The 13,915-nt window shown below is 51.0% G+C and overlaps 1 protein-coding gene across 3 annotated transcripts in view; it reads left to right on the top strand.

Moving 5' to 3' along the window:
* Positions 1-13,915, top strand: part of VAC14 (VAC14 component of PIKFYVE complex) — a 98,218-nt gene that overhangs the window by 3,727 nt on the left and 80,576 nt on the right. The window contains exon 1 of one of the 3 annotated variants that reach the window (XM_080643564.1): positions 13,220-13,341. The exons of the other annotated variants lie outside the window; for them this stretch is intronic. Coding sequence (XP_080499690.1) covers positions 13,244-13,341 — 98 coding nt within the window. The 5' untranslated portion in view covers positions 13,220-13,243. Of the gene's footprint in view, positions 1-13,219; positions 13,342-13,915 lie in introns of those variants that run through there. 3 annotated transcript variants of the gene reach the window in all.

Below are 13,915 nucleotides of genomic sequence, written 5' to 3'. Positions count from 1 at the left end.
GACCCCCTAGTACGGGGCATGCAGGAGGCAGCCAATCAATGATTCTCTTTCATCATTGATGTTTCTGTCTCTCTCTTCCTCTCCCTTCCTGTCCAAAATCAATAAAAAATATATATTTTTAAAATAAATAAAAAATAAAGTCATCACATGTAAAGGGCTGTTTGCCTGATTTGTGGGGAGAAAGAGAGAGAAGCTTCCTTTTGTTTGACCATTGTATACCCCTCATCTCATTTATTTTGCATGACTGTCCTATGAGCTAGAAAGTGTTATCCCATTTCACAAATTTGGAAACAGACTCCTTGAGGTCAAGTAATCTTGAAGGTTTCACAACTAGAACCTACTTTAAAAACCCAGGTTCATCTGTCTCAAAAGTTTTCCCAACCACAATGAGTAGTTTTCCCCAAAAAGGGAAGCCAGCTCCCCACAGAGCCTAAGGACATCAGAAAAAAGCTGAGAGACCATGTGACGGGAGCCAGTGGGTGAGAGCTGGGGTGGGGTGAGATGTAGATACAGAGGCAGGCAGCGCCTGGAGGCAGGTGAGAACCCCGGGCTTTATTCTCACTGCAAGTGGAAGCCAGCAGAGTGTGTTAGGAAGGAGAATGACTGACATTTTCATGACCTTTCTGGACCAGCGATCGGCAACCATTGGTCCACGGACCACTGGTGGTCTGTGAGATCCGAAAGGTTGGCGACCGCTGCTCTGGACACTTGTTGGAATGTGAAGAGGGAAACCAGTTAGGAAGCCTGTACTGAAGGCCAGGTGAGAGACACTGCAGGTGGCCTGGACGAGGGTGGTAGCGGCAGTGTAGACAGAGAAGTGGATGCACAGAAGACACACTGGAACACGGAGTTGACAAGACTTGTTGGAGGAGTAAGTTGAAAGGGAAGCCATCAGGAAAAGGGGGGAATCATGGATGATTCTTAGGTATCTGGGAGCAACTGGGTGGAGGGTGACATTTCCTAAGATAGGAATCTGAGGGGTGACTGAGTTTGGGGTGTGAAATCAGGAACCTAATGCTCACCTAGGGATAGTATCATCATTCATTCATTCATTCATTCATTTACTCTGCATTGATTGACTGCTCTGTTCTTAGCACTGGAACATCAGCTACAAACAAGACTGCCTTTAGGGAGCTTACAGTGTGTGCAGAGCAAGATACTGTGGGTTGGGGGCTGAATGGGGATTAGATGGAGGATGTGTTGGTAGTGTGTGTGTCAGAGATCCCAATGTGTACACATTTTGACAACCAAGTCTGAAGATGGGTTGGGTTTGGAGGGTTGGAAGTGCACTTTCAGGCTATAGTCAGCCTTGCAGGGGATGGTGCCCTGCAGCAGGGACATGGAGAAGTCCTCCCAGGTGCTCCAGGCCAGGCCACAGGCAAGGCTGGGATGTGGAGAACTACTTTGGATTCTTTTCTGCAGTGGCCAAAAGACATTTTGTCAGTTTCTAATGATTTTGTTATCCTATCTAATAAAGAGGGAATATGCTAATTGATCATCACTCCATCACAAAGATGGCTGCACCCACAGCTGAGGCCAAATTCCCATAAGGAGCCTTAACGAGCAATCAGCAGGGACCTGAGGCTACGCCCTCCCCCACCCCAGTGCGACTTGACAGGTGACCTCAGGCCACGTCCCCCACCTGGCAGGGCTTGACAGGGGATCTCAGGCTGTGCCCCCCACCCGGCAGGGCTTGACAGGGGACCTCAAGGTGCACTTCCCGTCCTGGTGCTGGGCTAGGGGACCTCAGGCTGCTCCCCCCCCTCGCCCCAGTGCCAGGCCAAGGGACCTCAAGCCGTGCCCCCCACCAGGTGGGGCTTGACAGGGGACTTCAGGCCGCGCCCCCCCCCCACCCAGCAGGGCTTGACAGGGGACCTCAAGGTGCACCCCCAGTGCTGGATCGGGGAACTCAGGCCATGCCCCTGCCCAGCGGGGCTTGACAGGGGACCTCAGGCCATGCCCCCCACCTGGCGGGGCTTGACAGGGGATCTCAGGCTGTGTCCCCCACCTGGCAGGGCTTAATGGAGGACCTCAAGGCACGCCCCCTGTCCAGTCTGGGCTGGGGGACCTCAGGCCACGCCCCCCATCCTGGCGCCGGGCTAGGGGACCTGAGGCTATGCCCCCTGCCCAGCAAGGCTTGACAAGGGTGGGACTGGCCTGGTCTGGATCTAGCCCAATGCAGGGAGGGGGGCGGCTGGGTCTGGGTCTCAAGTGATTTTGAGGTGCATGTGGATGGGTGGGGACTTGACTCTGGGTCCCGTGGTGAGCCCCAGACTCTGACAGGAGGAAGGTTTTCATATACATTTTACTAATTTTCTTTCATCTCTGACACTTGTATTATAGAGAAAGGGCAAATAGCAATATTAAATTATTTCCTCTAATTAATCCCCGTTTAATGTGCACGAATTTCATGCACCGGGTCACTAGTATTATAATAGGTCAGAGAAAGCACTTCTGGTTCTTTCAATTATAGCTTGGTTCACTAATGAATATTTATCAGGGAATGGGGCCTGATGATATTGTTCAAAAAGGGGACATATATTTCATATTAAAATTTTCACACTTGAGCCCTGGCTGGATGGGTTCAGTTGGTTGGAGCATCATCCCATACCAAAGGTTTCGGGTTTACTCTCAGGTCAGGGTGAGTACGGGAGGCCACTGATCCATGTTTCTCTCTCACATTGATGTTTGTTTGTTTTTCTCTCTCTCCCTATCTCTCTCCTCCTCCCCCTTTCCTCTCACTCTAAAATCGATTTTTAAAAGTCATATCTTTGGGTGAGTGTTTTAAAAAAATGTTTTCATACTTGAACATCTCCATGGTTGTTTTAACTGCCACTTTCAGTTTTCCAAAGTCCATCTGCTCAGGTGACAGAGCCAATACTGCATATGATATTTCAATGAGGGATTGAAATTCTGAATAAGAGAGGGTGATGGCAGACCTCTCAGACACTAAAAATGCAGAGATGGGTGCTTGGCTCAACTGAAGGACCCCTGGACTCTAGAATCTCAAGACCAGGCTGTGTTCTGTGACCAGGATCAGATGGCTAAATGTGTGAACTTGTTGTGCACAGTCCTGGAGAGCTTTTACCCCCAAGGCTTGCTCTAACATGCTCCACAGTTTGCTAAAGGATACGGCACTTCGGCTAAGATTTTAGAGTGGCTGTTTCAAATTTTGTGGGCTTTCAATTTCAGGGAATATAGTCTGATCAGTCCTGACAAAAAGTTGGTCAGACCCAGGCTGTGCTCTCCAGGAGAGCTGAGTGTGGGGAGAAATACCAGCAGGCACTCAGATGAATGGGGTGATGCTTGCTCTGTTGAGGGTGCTTCTTGCTCCGCCTGGGGTACTGTGTCGCACAGGGTGGTGGCTGGGCCCTCTCACTGCAGGCTGGGGGAGATGATGCCCTTCTTGGTAACCAGGAATGCCAAGTCTCTAGTGTTCCTGAACATTGAGTTCCAAAAGCCCACAGATGGAGATGCCCAGGCCATGCCCTTTGAGAACACTGAAGCCCAGGAGTCGGCTTGTGGGAATAGAGCTTCTGAATCATGGGTTCTTGCCTGCTGGTGGTGAGAGTGGGGAACAGGGATCCCTGACACTCTGTGATCAGATAAAGGTTGAACTGTTGAGTTTGACCTGGCTCTTTGGAGCCTACCCCCTCTGTGGGGAGACATACTTATTACCAAGTGGCTTAAGGCAATTTTTGGAGTGTGGGTCAGAACTCCACCCAACTCAGCTCTGTATTCGCAGTGGGATTCTCAGCAAGCCTGTTTGATTTGGCCTGGATCGCAGGGTATTTTAAATTGAGAAGTTTCACCCAGCTAGTGTTGTCCAGTGGTTGAACATAGACCTATCAACCAAGAGGTCACAGTTTGATTCCCATTCAGGGCATATGCCTGGGTTGCAGGCTCCATCCCCGATGGGGGCCATGCAGAAGGCAGCCATGATTCTCTCTCATCATTGATGTTTCTATCTCTCTCTCCCTCTCCCTTACTCTCTGAAATCAATTTTTCTTTAAAGTAAATTGAGAAATTTCTCCTTTGTGGCTCTGAGGGGCCCACATTCCCACATAGTAGATCTGGGAACCGAAGGGCCTCCCCTTCCCAGCCAGGGCATGGGCTTCCCAGTTTGCTTCCTGTGTGGGCAAATTCACCACACCCTGTCTTACATCCCTTGGCCTTTTCACTTGTACCTCCTGCCTGGCCCCTGCAAGCATTTGAGTTGGTGAACTCTGGTTTAACCTCCCTGTTCCTCAGATTCCTCCTCTTAAATAAATGCACCTTGAAAACATTATGCTAAATGAAAGAAGCGGTCACAAAAAGCCATGTATTGTATGGTAAACCATACAATACATGGCTTTTTGTGACCGCTTCTTTCATTTAGCAATACTCAATCCATAGACAGAGTAGATGAGTGGTTGGTGGAGAGGGTTAAGGGAAAATGAGGAGTGACTTGTAATGGGTACAGGGTTTATTTTTAGGATGATAAAAATGTTCTAAAATTGTGGTAATGGTTGCACAACTTTATGAACATACTAAGAACCACTGAATTGTGCATGTTAAAAGAGTGGATTTATGGTGTGTCAATTATATCTTAGTTTTAAAAAATAAGAATGCCTGTAGTATTTTGTTACAGTGTGAGGGAAGCACTCATTAAGTGGCCCCAATTGTCACGTGAAATCCAACATGTCTCCTGCTGTCTCTGCCTTGGCTCTCCTTTATAGTTTCCCCACTGATTATATCCAATAAATGCCTAGTATATGTTGTCAGTTAACTCATAGGCCTTTCCAGAAGGCCTTTGGCCCTTCCTCAGAGGCAGGTGTTCTGCTTTTCCCATTCAATTATTGGAGACTAGTGAGCAAATGGAAGCCAAATTACTTAAATGATCAGTAGATGGAGGAGATATTTACCTAGATTCTCTTTGGGAAATTGCTGCCTGGATATTCCATCTGAGTACAGCATGTTACATAGAGAACTGGGATGGATAATTGGACCTGCCAGGGGGGGAAAAGGCAGCAGCCCCAAATCCATGCTGTAAGTTTTATAACACAGGAATAAACACAACTCTGGATTTATCTTTTTCTATTATTTTTGGAACCAGGAGCATAACAGGTTCTCAGTCAACTTTGAGTGAATGAGCCTGATCTTGTGTGGTGTGTATACAATCACAGTTTGTTTCTTTAATTCTTATTTTGCACTAATACTGTTATATGAACAGCTAGAGGCCCGGTGCATGGATTTGTGCACTGGTGGGGTCCCTTAGCCTGGCCTACGCCCTCTCACAATCCAGGACCCCTCAGGGGATGTCAGATAGCCAGTTTCGGCCCGATTTCCTCCGGCTCGATCCAGACAGGGGGGAGCCCAATCCCCACAGGCCGAATCCAGACAGGTGGGAGCCTAATCCCCGCAGGCCAGATCCAGACAGGTGGGAGCCTGATCCCCACAGGCCCGATCTAGACAGGAGGGACCTTGACCCTGTGCGTTGAGCGTCTGTCCCCTGGTGGTCAGTGTGCATCATAGTGACCGGTTGACTGGTTGTTCGGTTGCTTAGGCTTTTATATATATGATATATATAGACTAGAGGCCTGGTGCACGAATTTGTGCATGGGTAGGGTCCTTCTGGGTGGCCTGCAGGGATCGGGCCAAAACCCGCAGTCCAATGCCGCCTTCAGCTCCTACTTGCCATCCCCACTCATCCCGGCCCCACTGTGACTGCCATGGGCTCGCGCCCAATCAGTCCCGATTGGGAGAGTCTCGTGCTACTGCAGCAGTGCTCACCAGCCATGAGCCCTGCATCTGGCGTCCTCCCAAGGGGAGTGGCCTGCAGGATCAGGCTGAAACCAGCTCTCTGACAATCCCCCGAGAGGTCCCGGATTGTGAGAGGGCACAGGCCAGGCTGAGGGACCCCACCAGTGCACCATCAGGTAGGGGGAAAATCACGGGAGGGCTCCAGGGCATGTCCGGCCCATCTCACTCAGTCCCAATCAGCCAGACCCCAGCAGCAAGCTAACCTACAGGTCAGAGCATCTGCCCACTGGTGGTCAGTGCACATCATAGCAAGCAGTTGAGCAGCCTTAGCATATCATTAGCATATTATGCTTTGATTGGTTGTTCAGTTGTTCTGCCATTTGGTCTATTTGCATATTACCCTTTTATTATATAGGATTATTATATAGGACTAGAGGCCCGGTGCACAAAATTCGTGCATGGGGGGGGGTGTCCCTCAGCCCAGCCTGCACCCTCTCCAATCTGGGACCCCTCGAGGGATTGTCGGAGGGCTGGTTTCAGGATCGGGCCTAAACGGGCAGTCGGACATCCCTCTCACAATCCAGGACTGCTGGCTCCCAACCGCTCACCTGCCTACCTGCCTGATTGTCCCTAACCACTCCCCTGCCATCCTGATCGACACCTGACTGCTCCCCTGCTGGCTCGATGGCCCCTAACTGACCTCCTCTGCCAGACTGGTCGCCCCCAACTGCCCTCTCCTGCTGGCCCGGTAACCCCTAACTGCCCTCCTTGCCTGTCTGGTCGCCCCTAACTGCCCTCCCCTGCAGGCCTGGTTCCCCCCAACTGCCCTCCCCTGCAGGCCTGGTCCCTCTCAACTGCCCTCCCCTGCAGGCCTGGTTGCCCCCAACTGCCCTCCCCTGCAGGCCTGGTTCCCCCAACTTCCCTCCCCTGCAGGCCTGGTCCCCCCCCAACTGCCCTCTCCTGCTGGCCTGATCATCCACAACTGCCCTCCCTTGCAGGCCTGGTCCCCCCCCAACTGTCCTCCCCTGCAGGCCTGGTCCCCCTCAACTGCCCTCCCTTGCAGGCCTGGTCCCCCCCCAGCTGTCCTCCCCTGCAGGCCTGGTCGCCCTCCTCTGCCAACCTGGTCACCTGTAGCTGCCCTCCCCCTGCTGGCCATCTTGTGGCAGCTATCTTGTGTCCACATGGGGGCGGCCATCTTTGACCATATGGGGGCAGCCATCTTGTGTGTTGGAGTGATGGTCAATTTGCATATTACTCTTTTATTAGATAGGATGTGCAATACACAGCTCATTACATGCACTATCTTCTTTAATTCTCCCAAAACAGGCAAAATCATGGAAATTATTAGCCCCACCTTTTGACCAAGGATGTCTCCTCTGAAGGCATAGGAACATGAATGCAGAGGCAAAAACCTCTGCCACATACTGGCTGGGACATTTGGACATCACCCAATAAAAAGGGATTGGGGTGAAATGAAATAATCAACATAAAGTGCCTGGCACCCAGTAGGCATCCAGCAGATGGGAGCTCTGATATGTGAGGAGGGGGATAGTATAGCAGAGTGGGTAAGATTAACCTAGGTTTCATGCCTGCACCTACCATCTTTAAGTTGTGTAATCCCAAGTGTTTCTGAATGTCTCTGAGCCTCAGTTTCCCCATCTGTAAAGTGGGTATTAGAGTACCACCTAATTCAGTGATTGTTTGAAGGTTTAAATTAGGTAATGCATGTGAAGCATCTAGCACATTACTTGTATATAATAAGTGCTCAGCAAATGAATACCTATTTCCTACCTTCACAGTAGAAACCCAGCGCTAGGGCTTCATGTCAAAAGACCTCATCTGTACTCCCTGACCAGTGTGGCGAAATGTGGGGAAAGCTGCGTCTCACTCAGGGCCACCGTGCAGCTGAACTGGTTTAGGACAGTGGTTGGCAAACTGCGGCTCGCGAGCCACATGCGGCTCTTTGGCCCCTTGAGCGTGGCTCTTCCACAAAATACCACATGCAGGCGCGCACGTATAGTGCAATTGAAACTTCGTGGCCCATACGCAGAAGTCGGTTTTCGGATCTCAAAAGAAATTTCAGTCGTTGTACTGTTGATATTTGGCTCTGTTGACTAATGAGTTTGCCGACCACTGGTTTAGGAGATGGGAGAGAGGAGCTGGGCTACAGCTGAAAGGGCATGGGCTTTGTAGGTGCATCGAGGGTTCTGATCCTCCATGACCTTAGGAAAAGGACTTGCTTTCCCTGAGGCAGGGTTTCAGGGGTCCAGTGAGGGACTGTGGTTGTGTTGCTGAGATGGTGGCCCCAGGCTCTCCTTTAGCTGATGATGATTCTGAATGTCTTACCCTGCCTGTAGCTCCTCCTCCTCTCTGGGAGCAGGTGGGTGGTGTGGCACTTTGCACTGCGGGGTTGGGGCATGTCACAGGCTTGGGGAAAGGTGGCTTCTACCGTCCTGGGACACCTCTGGCCAGTGGAGAATGGAGGCACTCTACCACCTCCATGGGCACTTCGTCAGCCAGCGTTCTCAACATGAGAGGAAGCAGTCTCTCTCTGACAGATGAAACAGTGACACCTGTGACCTTTACGTCAATGAAGGTCCCAGGCATTTGTGAGCGTGAGAGTCTCTGAGCCAAGTATTAACTTCAAAACTAGTTCTGCTTCAGATCCCCCACCTGTGGCTCGCCACCGGGAGATGAAAGAGGTGTGGTCTTTTGAAGAGAGACTAGGCTGGCCCTTGTTCTGCCGCCCTTTGTAGTTGCGCTCTTCCCTCTCCATGTGCCCAGGAAGCAGAGGCCAGGTCCTGCTGACGGGCAGCTTTGGAGCCCCTGGAGAAGGCTTAGAGCACCCTTCACCCCTGGCAGATGCCTTTCAGGGCCATTCTCAGTGTGCATTTTGGGGTCCCAGTAAAGATAACTTGAATTATGCCCTACCTGGTTTGGCTCAGTGGATAGAGCCAGCAGACTGAAGGGTCCCGGTCAGGGGCACATGCCCAGTTCGCAGGCTCGATCCCAGTAGGGGGTGTGCAGGAGGCAGCCAATCAGTGATTCTCCTCATTGATGTTTCTCTCTCTCCCTCTTCCTTCCTCTCTGAAATCAAGAAAAATATATATTTTTAAGAAAAGATAACTTGAATTATAACACTAAGGGCTTAGGACCATCTGAAAACTATACTGATTAACCCAACAGGTTAGAATTAGCTTAGCAGATCCCGCCTCCAGTGTCACCAGCGCGGCAGCAGAGCTTTGCCTGTGTTTGCCCTGCAAGTTGTACCGATCTGCAGCCTGCTGGCTGTCACAGATCCATCCCCGGTGGGTGCTTACTGATTCTTTACTCACTGTGTTCAGAGATGCAGGAATCCCAGTGCTGGTCTGTCCTCAGGGACTTTCTCAGGGAGCTGTGGAGACAGAAATGTACGCAGGAGAAGGAATCGGTGACTTCACCAGTGCCTCATTGGGCCCAGAATGAGGGGTCCTGAGTCCTTCAGTGTTCCAAGGAGTGAGCTCTTCCTGGGATGGTCAGGAAAAGCAGGGGGGGTGGATTTGAGCTGGGCTCTGAAGGCTGGATAGGATGTGGGGCAGAAGGGAAGCGTGTAAGGAGTAGAATGAGCTGGGCCCAGAGAGAAGGCGGGTCTGGCTGGAGTGGAAAGTTACGCTGGGCATCTGGGCATTGAGACTAGAGAGGGAAGCCTGGCCCTGTTTGCGTCGCCCTGAGTGCCAGGTAAGGAGTGTGGGCTTGATTCATGGCAAAGCCTTTCCTGCTGTGGCCCAGAGGGTGACCCAGAGCTCTCTGAGCGGATGGTATTGGTGAGAACGTGTTCTCACGGTTTCCCCTCCAGAGGGAACCATTGCCGGTGTTTGTCTTGTCTTCCTGGACATGAGACTTTTCTGTCCCTAAGTTCAAGGTGCAGACATTAGAGACTTGGGGTTCTGGGACCTCAGGATTTCGGTAGTGGCCTGGGGTGTCCTGAGTTAAGCCCTGGATTCAGGGTGGACGAGGCCTTCCAGCTGGTGTAGAGCAAATGAGAAAGGTGCTGCTGGGCCTGTACAGTTGGGGGAGTGGTAAGCACAAAGGTCCCCCTTCCCCATCTCCTCCCAGAGACCCCATTGTTCTTACAGGCTATCACCCCGACATTACAGCCCTGTTCCTCATACTCGCCATTCAGTCCTGTAAGACTTTGTGGTCCTCAAAGCTCCCTAAACACCATTCAAATCCGTACCACTCACCATTGCAGATTACTCTTACCTTCCGGGGCTCCTTACTGCCACCAGACTTCAATTCCAGTTCCTTGGCCAAGCAGCGTCCCCAGCCCTGTCCCCACCTCTCCTCCACCTGTGTCCTTTACTCTGCCAAACCAGATGCCTCTCCCGTCCTCTGAGCCTTTGTTCATGCTGTTCCTCTGTCTGGGCTGCTTGGTCCTGAACAGCTCCGGAATGAACACCTACTCATCCCTCAGAACCCCTCTCAAATGCTAGCCCTCACGAAGCCACACCTAATTCCCTTCCCTCCAGAGATGCTAGTCATTCTCTTTCCTGCCTGTTCCCTCCTCACCTTGCACTCTCCTCACCAATGGTGTTTTCTTTCTCTGCTTTGCATGAAACTTCTTGTGAACTCTTGTGTTCTCTCCCCACACTCCACCTGAGCCCCTCGAGGGCAGGAAGGTATCCCAGAGCCTGACTCTAGAACAGGGACGAGTGCCCTTTCCAGTCACTCAGGGACCATTTGTGACCTGAAACAAGGAGACAGGGAGGAGGTGTTTCCAGCATGGCCTGTGCTGCTGCCAGGGCTGGGTGTTTGAATCCCCTGCTGAAACCACATCCTCGCTCCCACCCCTGCTGCTGCTCTGACCTGTGTGGAGCAGAAACATGGCCCAGGCTCCTTGGGTGTGCTGTTGGCAGGCAGAGTTCCCAGCAGGCTGTCAGGGCAGGAGAGGAGGCCAGCTGTCTCAGGGGCCTTGATGATTCCCCCCTGGATTCCTCAAGAACAAGGAAACACAGGTTCTAGATATTCACAAATTCCTTAGGCAGTGTGAGATCTCAAATTCAACCTCCTATGATTTAAAAAGTTTGCTCCTGCATTGGCCGGGAATCGAACCCGGGCCTCCCGCGTGGCAGGCGAGAATTCTACCACTGAACCACCAATGCTCCAGCTGTCAGCAGCTGTGTGAGCACCTCCCTTTAATTCCAGTCCTGACTGGATATATACTGACTCAAAACATAAGGCCAGGCTCTAAATCTGCCACATCAGCACAGCTGGAAGAACAGGAAGCTTATGTGGAGGCAGAGTTGAGAGAGAGAGAAAGGGAGAGAGAAAGAGAGATGTGCCTTCAGACCTCAGGACAGAAACTAGAGCTCAAGTCCTCAGTAGCAAAAAGCACATTGCAACGTTGGGTGACTTTCTCCCCTCTGATGTCTCTAATGGGTGGGTCCTCCCATTCCGTGTTCACGTTTGTTGAGCTGTTTTAAGGTTCTCGGATTTCACCACAGTTTCCTGCTGGAAACTGGCCAAGTTTGAGGGGGCGCAGCAGGAGTTCCCTCACCGGTGAAGGGTATGAAGGCCTCTGTCCCACAGCCAGCAGTGCCTCTCTGGAGAACCCTAATGCTGTTCACGCACTGGCTGAGCAGGGAAGTGTGGTTAGATTTACAGCCCTGGGGCTGCTGCAGGCCCGGCAAGGTTGAGGAGACTGGCTCCTCCAGAGGGATCTCTGTGTGAGGAGGAAACCTGCTAGGGAAAGACAAAAAGAACAGCACTGCATTGGCCGGGAATCGAACCCGGGCCTCCCGCGTGGCAGGCGAGAATTCTACCACTGAACCACCAATGCTCCAGCTATTTGCTGATGCATCTTCAGGGCTTTTCTCAAGGGACTGTATCTTATCGAGGCACAGAAGAGGCCTAGAGATGTCGGCCTCACCTGGCTGGTTTGTCCTGTTTGGAAAGCCAGACTGGTTTATATAGAACCACCCTTGCTGGGCCTTATACTGCTTTGGGAGGGGCAGGGGAACCTATGAAACTGACATTGAGTTTACACCCGGAGGCCCTTGATTTATCCAAAACCTCAGTACAGTAGGTCCTTGGGTTACGTTAGAGATCCATTCCTACGGCACAACGTAACACAATTTTCTCTGTAAGTCGGAACCCACCTACATAAGCACCTACGTCACTCACATGGAGCACATACACAGCAGTAATGAAGTGAAACAGTAAAAAAAAATTTAAAAGAAAGATAACAATTCCTGACCTTTACTTGTGGTAAATAAATAATAAAAAACATAAAGCACACATGTACATACGTCGAAATGACTGAACTTTTTTTATAAATAAATGGGAGATGGCGACCTAACCTTGAAACGACGTGACATACGTCGAGTCCGAAGTAATCCGAGGACTGTCTGTACCTGGATGGGCTTGGTGGAATCTCATTCTCAAAAGATCAAAGGAAGAGGCACCTCACAGGCCATTGCACAGCCCCTTCCTGATATGCCCGGCCCTGCTTTCACATCCACCGGCTCAGGAACCAGCCAGTTTGTTCACCTGTTCGCACAGTGCCTGGCACAGAATAGGTGCCCCATACAGCTTGCTGCATTAAATCTTTATCAAACCCTGCCCAACCCCTCATTGAACAGCGTTTTTGCAGGCATGGTCACTGCCTCATAGGATGGCACATTTATATGTGGACAGCCCTAATTACTAGCAGGTTCCTGACACTGAGCAGGAACCACATAGATTAATTGATAGCTTTCGGACTTGATGTTCTTTAAAATTCTTCAAGCAAACTTGCCATTTATGCAACAGGCAAGCGTACCTGCCATGATGGGCACAAAGTGATCAGACAGAGAGTCTAGGCAGCTGCTTTGAAAAGTCCCTAATCCCTAAACCTCCCTCATCCCACCTTCATCTGCTACACTGGTCCCTCCCCATCCATCTCGGGCTTCTTAATACTCTTTCTGCCCTATCCGGTTTGGCTCGGTGGATAGAGCGTCGGCCTGCAGACTGAAGGGTCCCAGGCTCGATTCCGGTCAAGGGCATGTACCTTGGTTGCGGGCACATCCCCAGTAGGGGGCGTGCAGGAGGCAGCTGATCGATGTTTCTCTCTCATCGATGTTTCTAACTCTCTATCCCTCTCTCTTCCTCTCTGTAAAAAAAATCAATAAAATATATATATTTTTTAAAAATACTCTTTCTGAAGGACAGAGTGTCTCGGCCTTTGTGTCCACTGGGTTCTGAAAACAGAGACTGGTCCCCGATGGACCTGAGCCTTCTCTACCCTCCTCCACTCAGGGCAGGGCTGCCTTGGGAGCATCCCCTAGGTGACCACAGGCGCCATGAGCTCAGACCTCCCTCCTCCCTATTAGCGTCCCTCACCAGGCCGACACCTCAGAGCCATAGCTATACTTCCTCTCCTGTGTTACATGGGCTTCTCATGCTTTTCTGTAGAAGGTAAAACAGCCCCTCCCTGTTCTTTCCCATGCCTCAGCCATACTGCAGCCTCTCCTTCCTGACCCTGATGGCTGTGGGGCTCTCCTGTGGGATTTTCAGTTTCCTTCTGTCAGCCCAGCCTTCCCAGGCTGCCCCCAGAAGCACTGCATTTCAGCACAGATCTGAGTGAGTCACCCCATTGCTGGCAAACTGGCACTGGCTTGTCGTTTCCTTTAACTGTCTCCGGTCACTCCTTTCACACACCAGACTCCTTGTCCTTCCCTAAGCATGCATGTTCAGAGCTCCTTGCCTTTGCTTCCCGGTCCCTGAGATATGACGCCATGCCTTCCTATCCCTTTACCCGAAAAACGCCTATTGATCTTCTTAAGATCTGACTCGGATGGCACCTGCCAGTCAGCCCAAGAAAGTTAGCCCATGGCATTTGTCTTGCTTCTGTAGCATCAATGTGGCTTCTGTAGCCACATTGCTACAATTTCGTGCTTGTTTGTGTGTGGATCTTGCCCATTGGATGGGGACCTGGTTCAGCACCATCCCTGGAAATAATGACTCAGACCCAGAAACCTCTGGCCCTCTGGTGTGCCTGAAAGGAGGGTTGAGCAAGTGTTGTATAAAGATGGTTGATCAACTGATAATACATTGTAGTTTTTGTTCCCCAACAAGATGTTCACTTGCATTCTGTCAGATTCCCAGAAGTGAGATAGCTCCACTGTTCCTCATTCTGTTGTACACGAAGGGAAAC

Source organism: Plecotus auritus (assembly GCF_963455305.1).
Source record: "Plecotus auritus genome assembly, chromosome: 10".
In the NCBI taxonomy this organism is placed as follows: Eukaryota; Metazoa; Chordata; class Mammalia; order Chiroptera; family Vespertilionidae; genus Plecotus; species Plecotus auritus.
The sequence above is the reverse complement of the archived record's forward strand: the minus strand, read 5'-3'. Positions and strand labels throughout refer to the sequence as shown.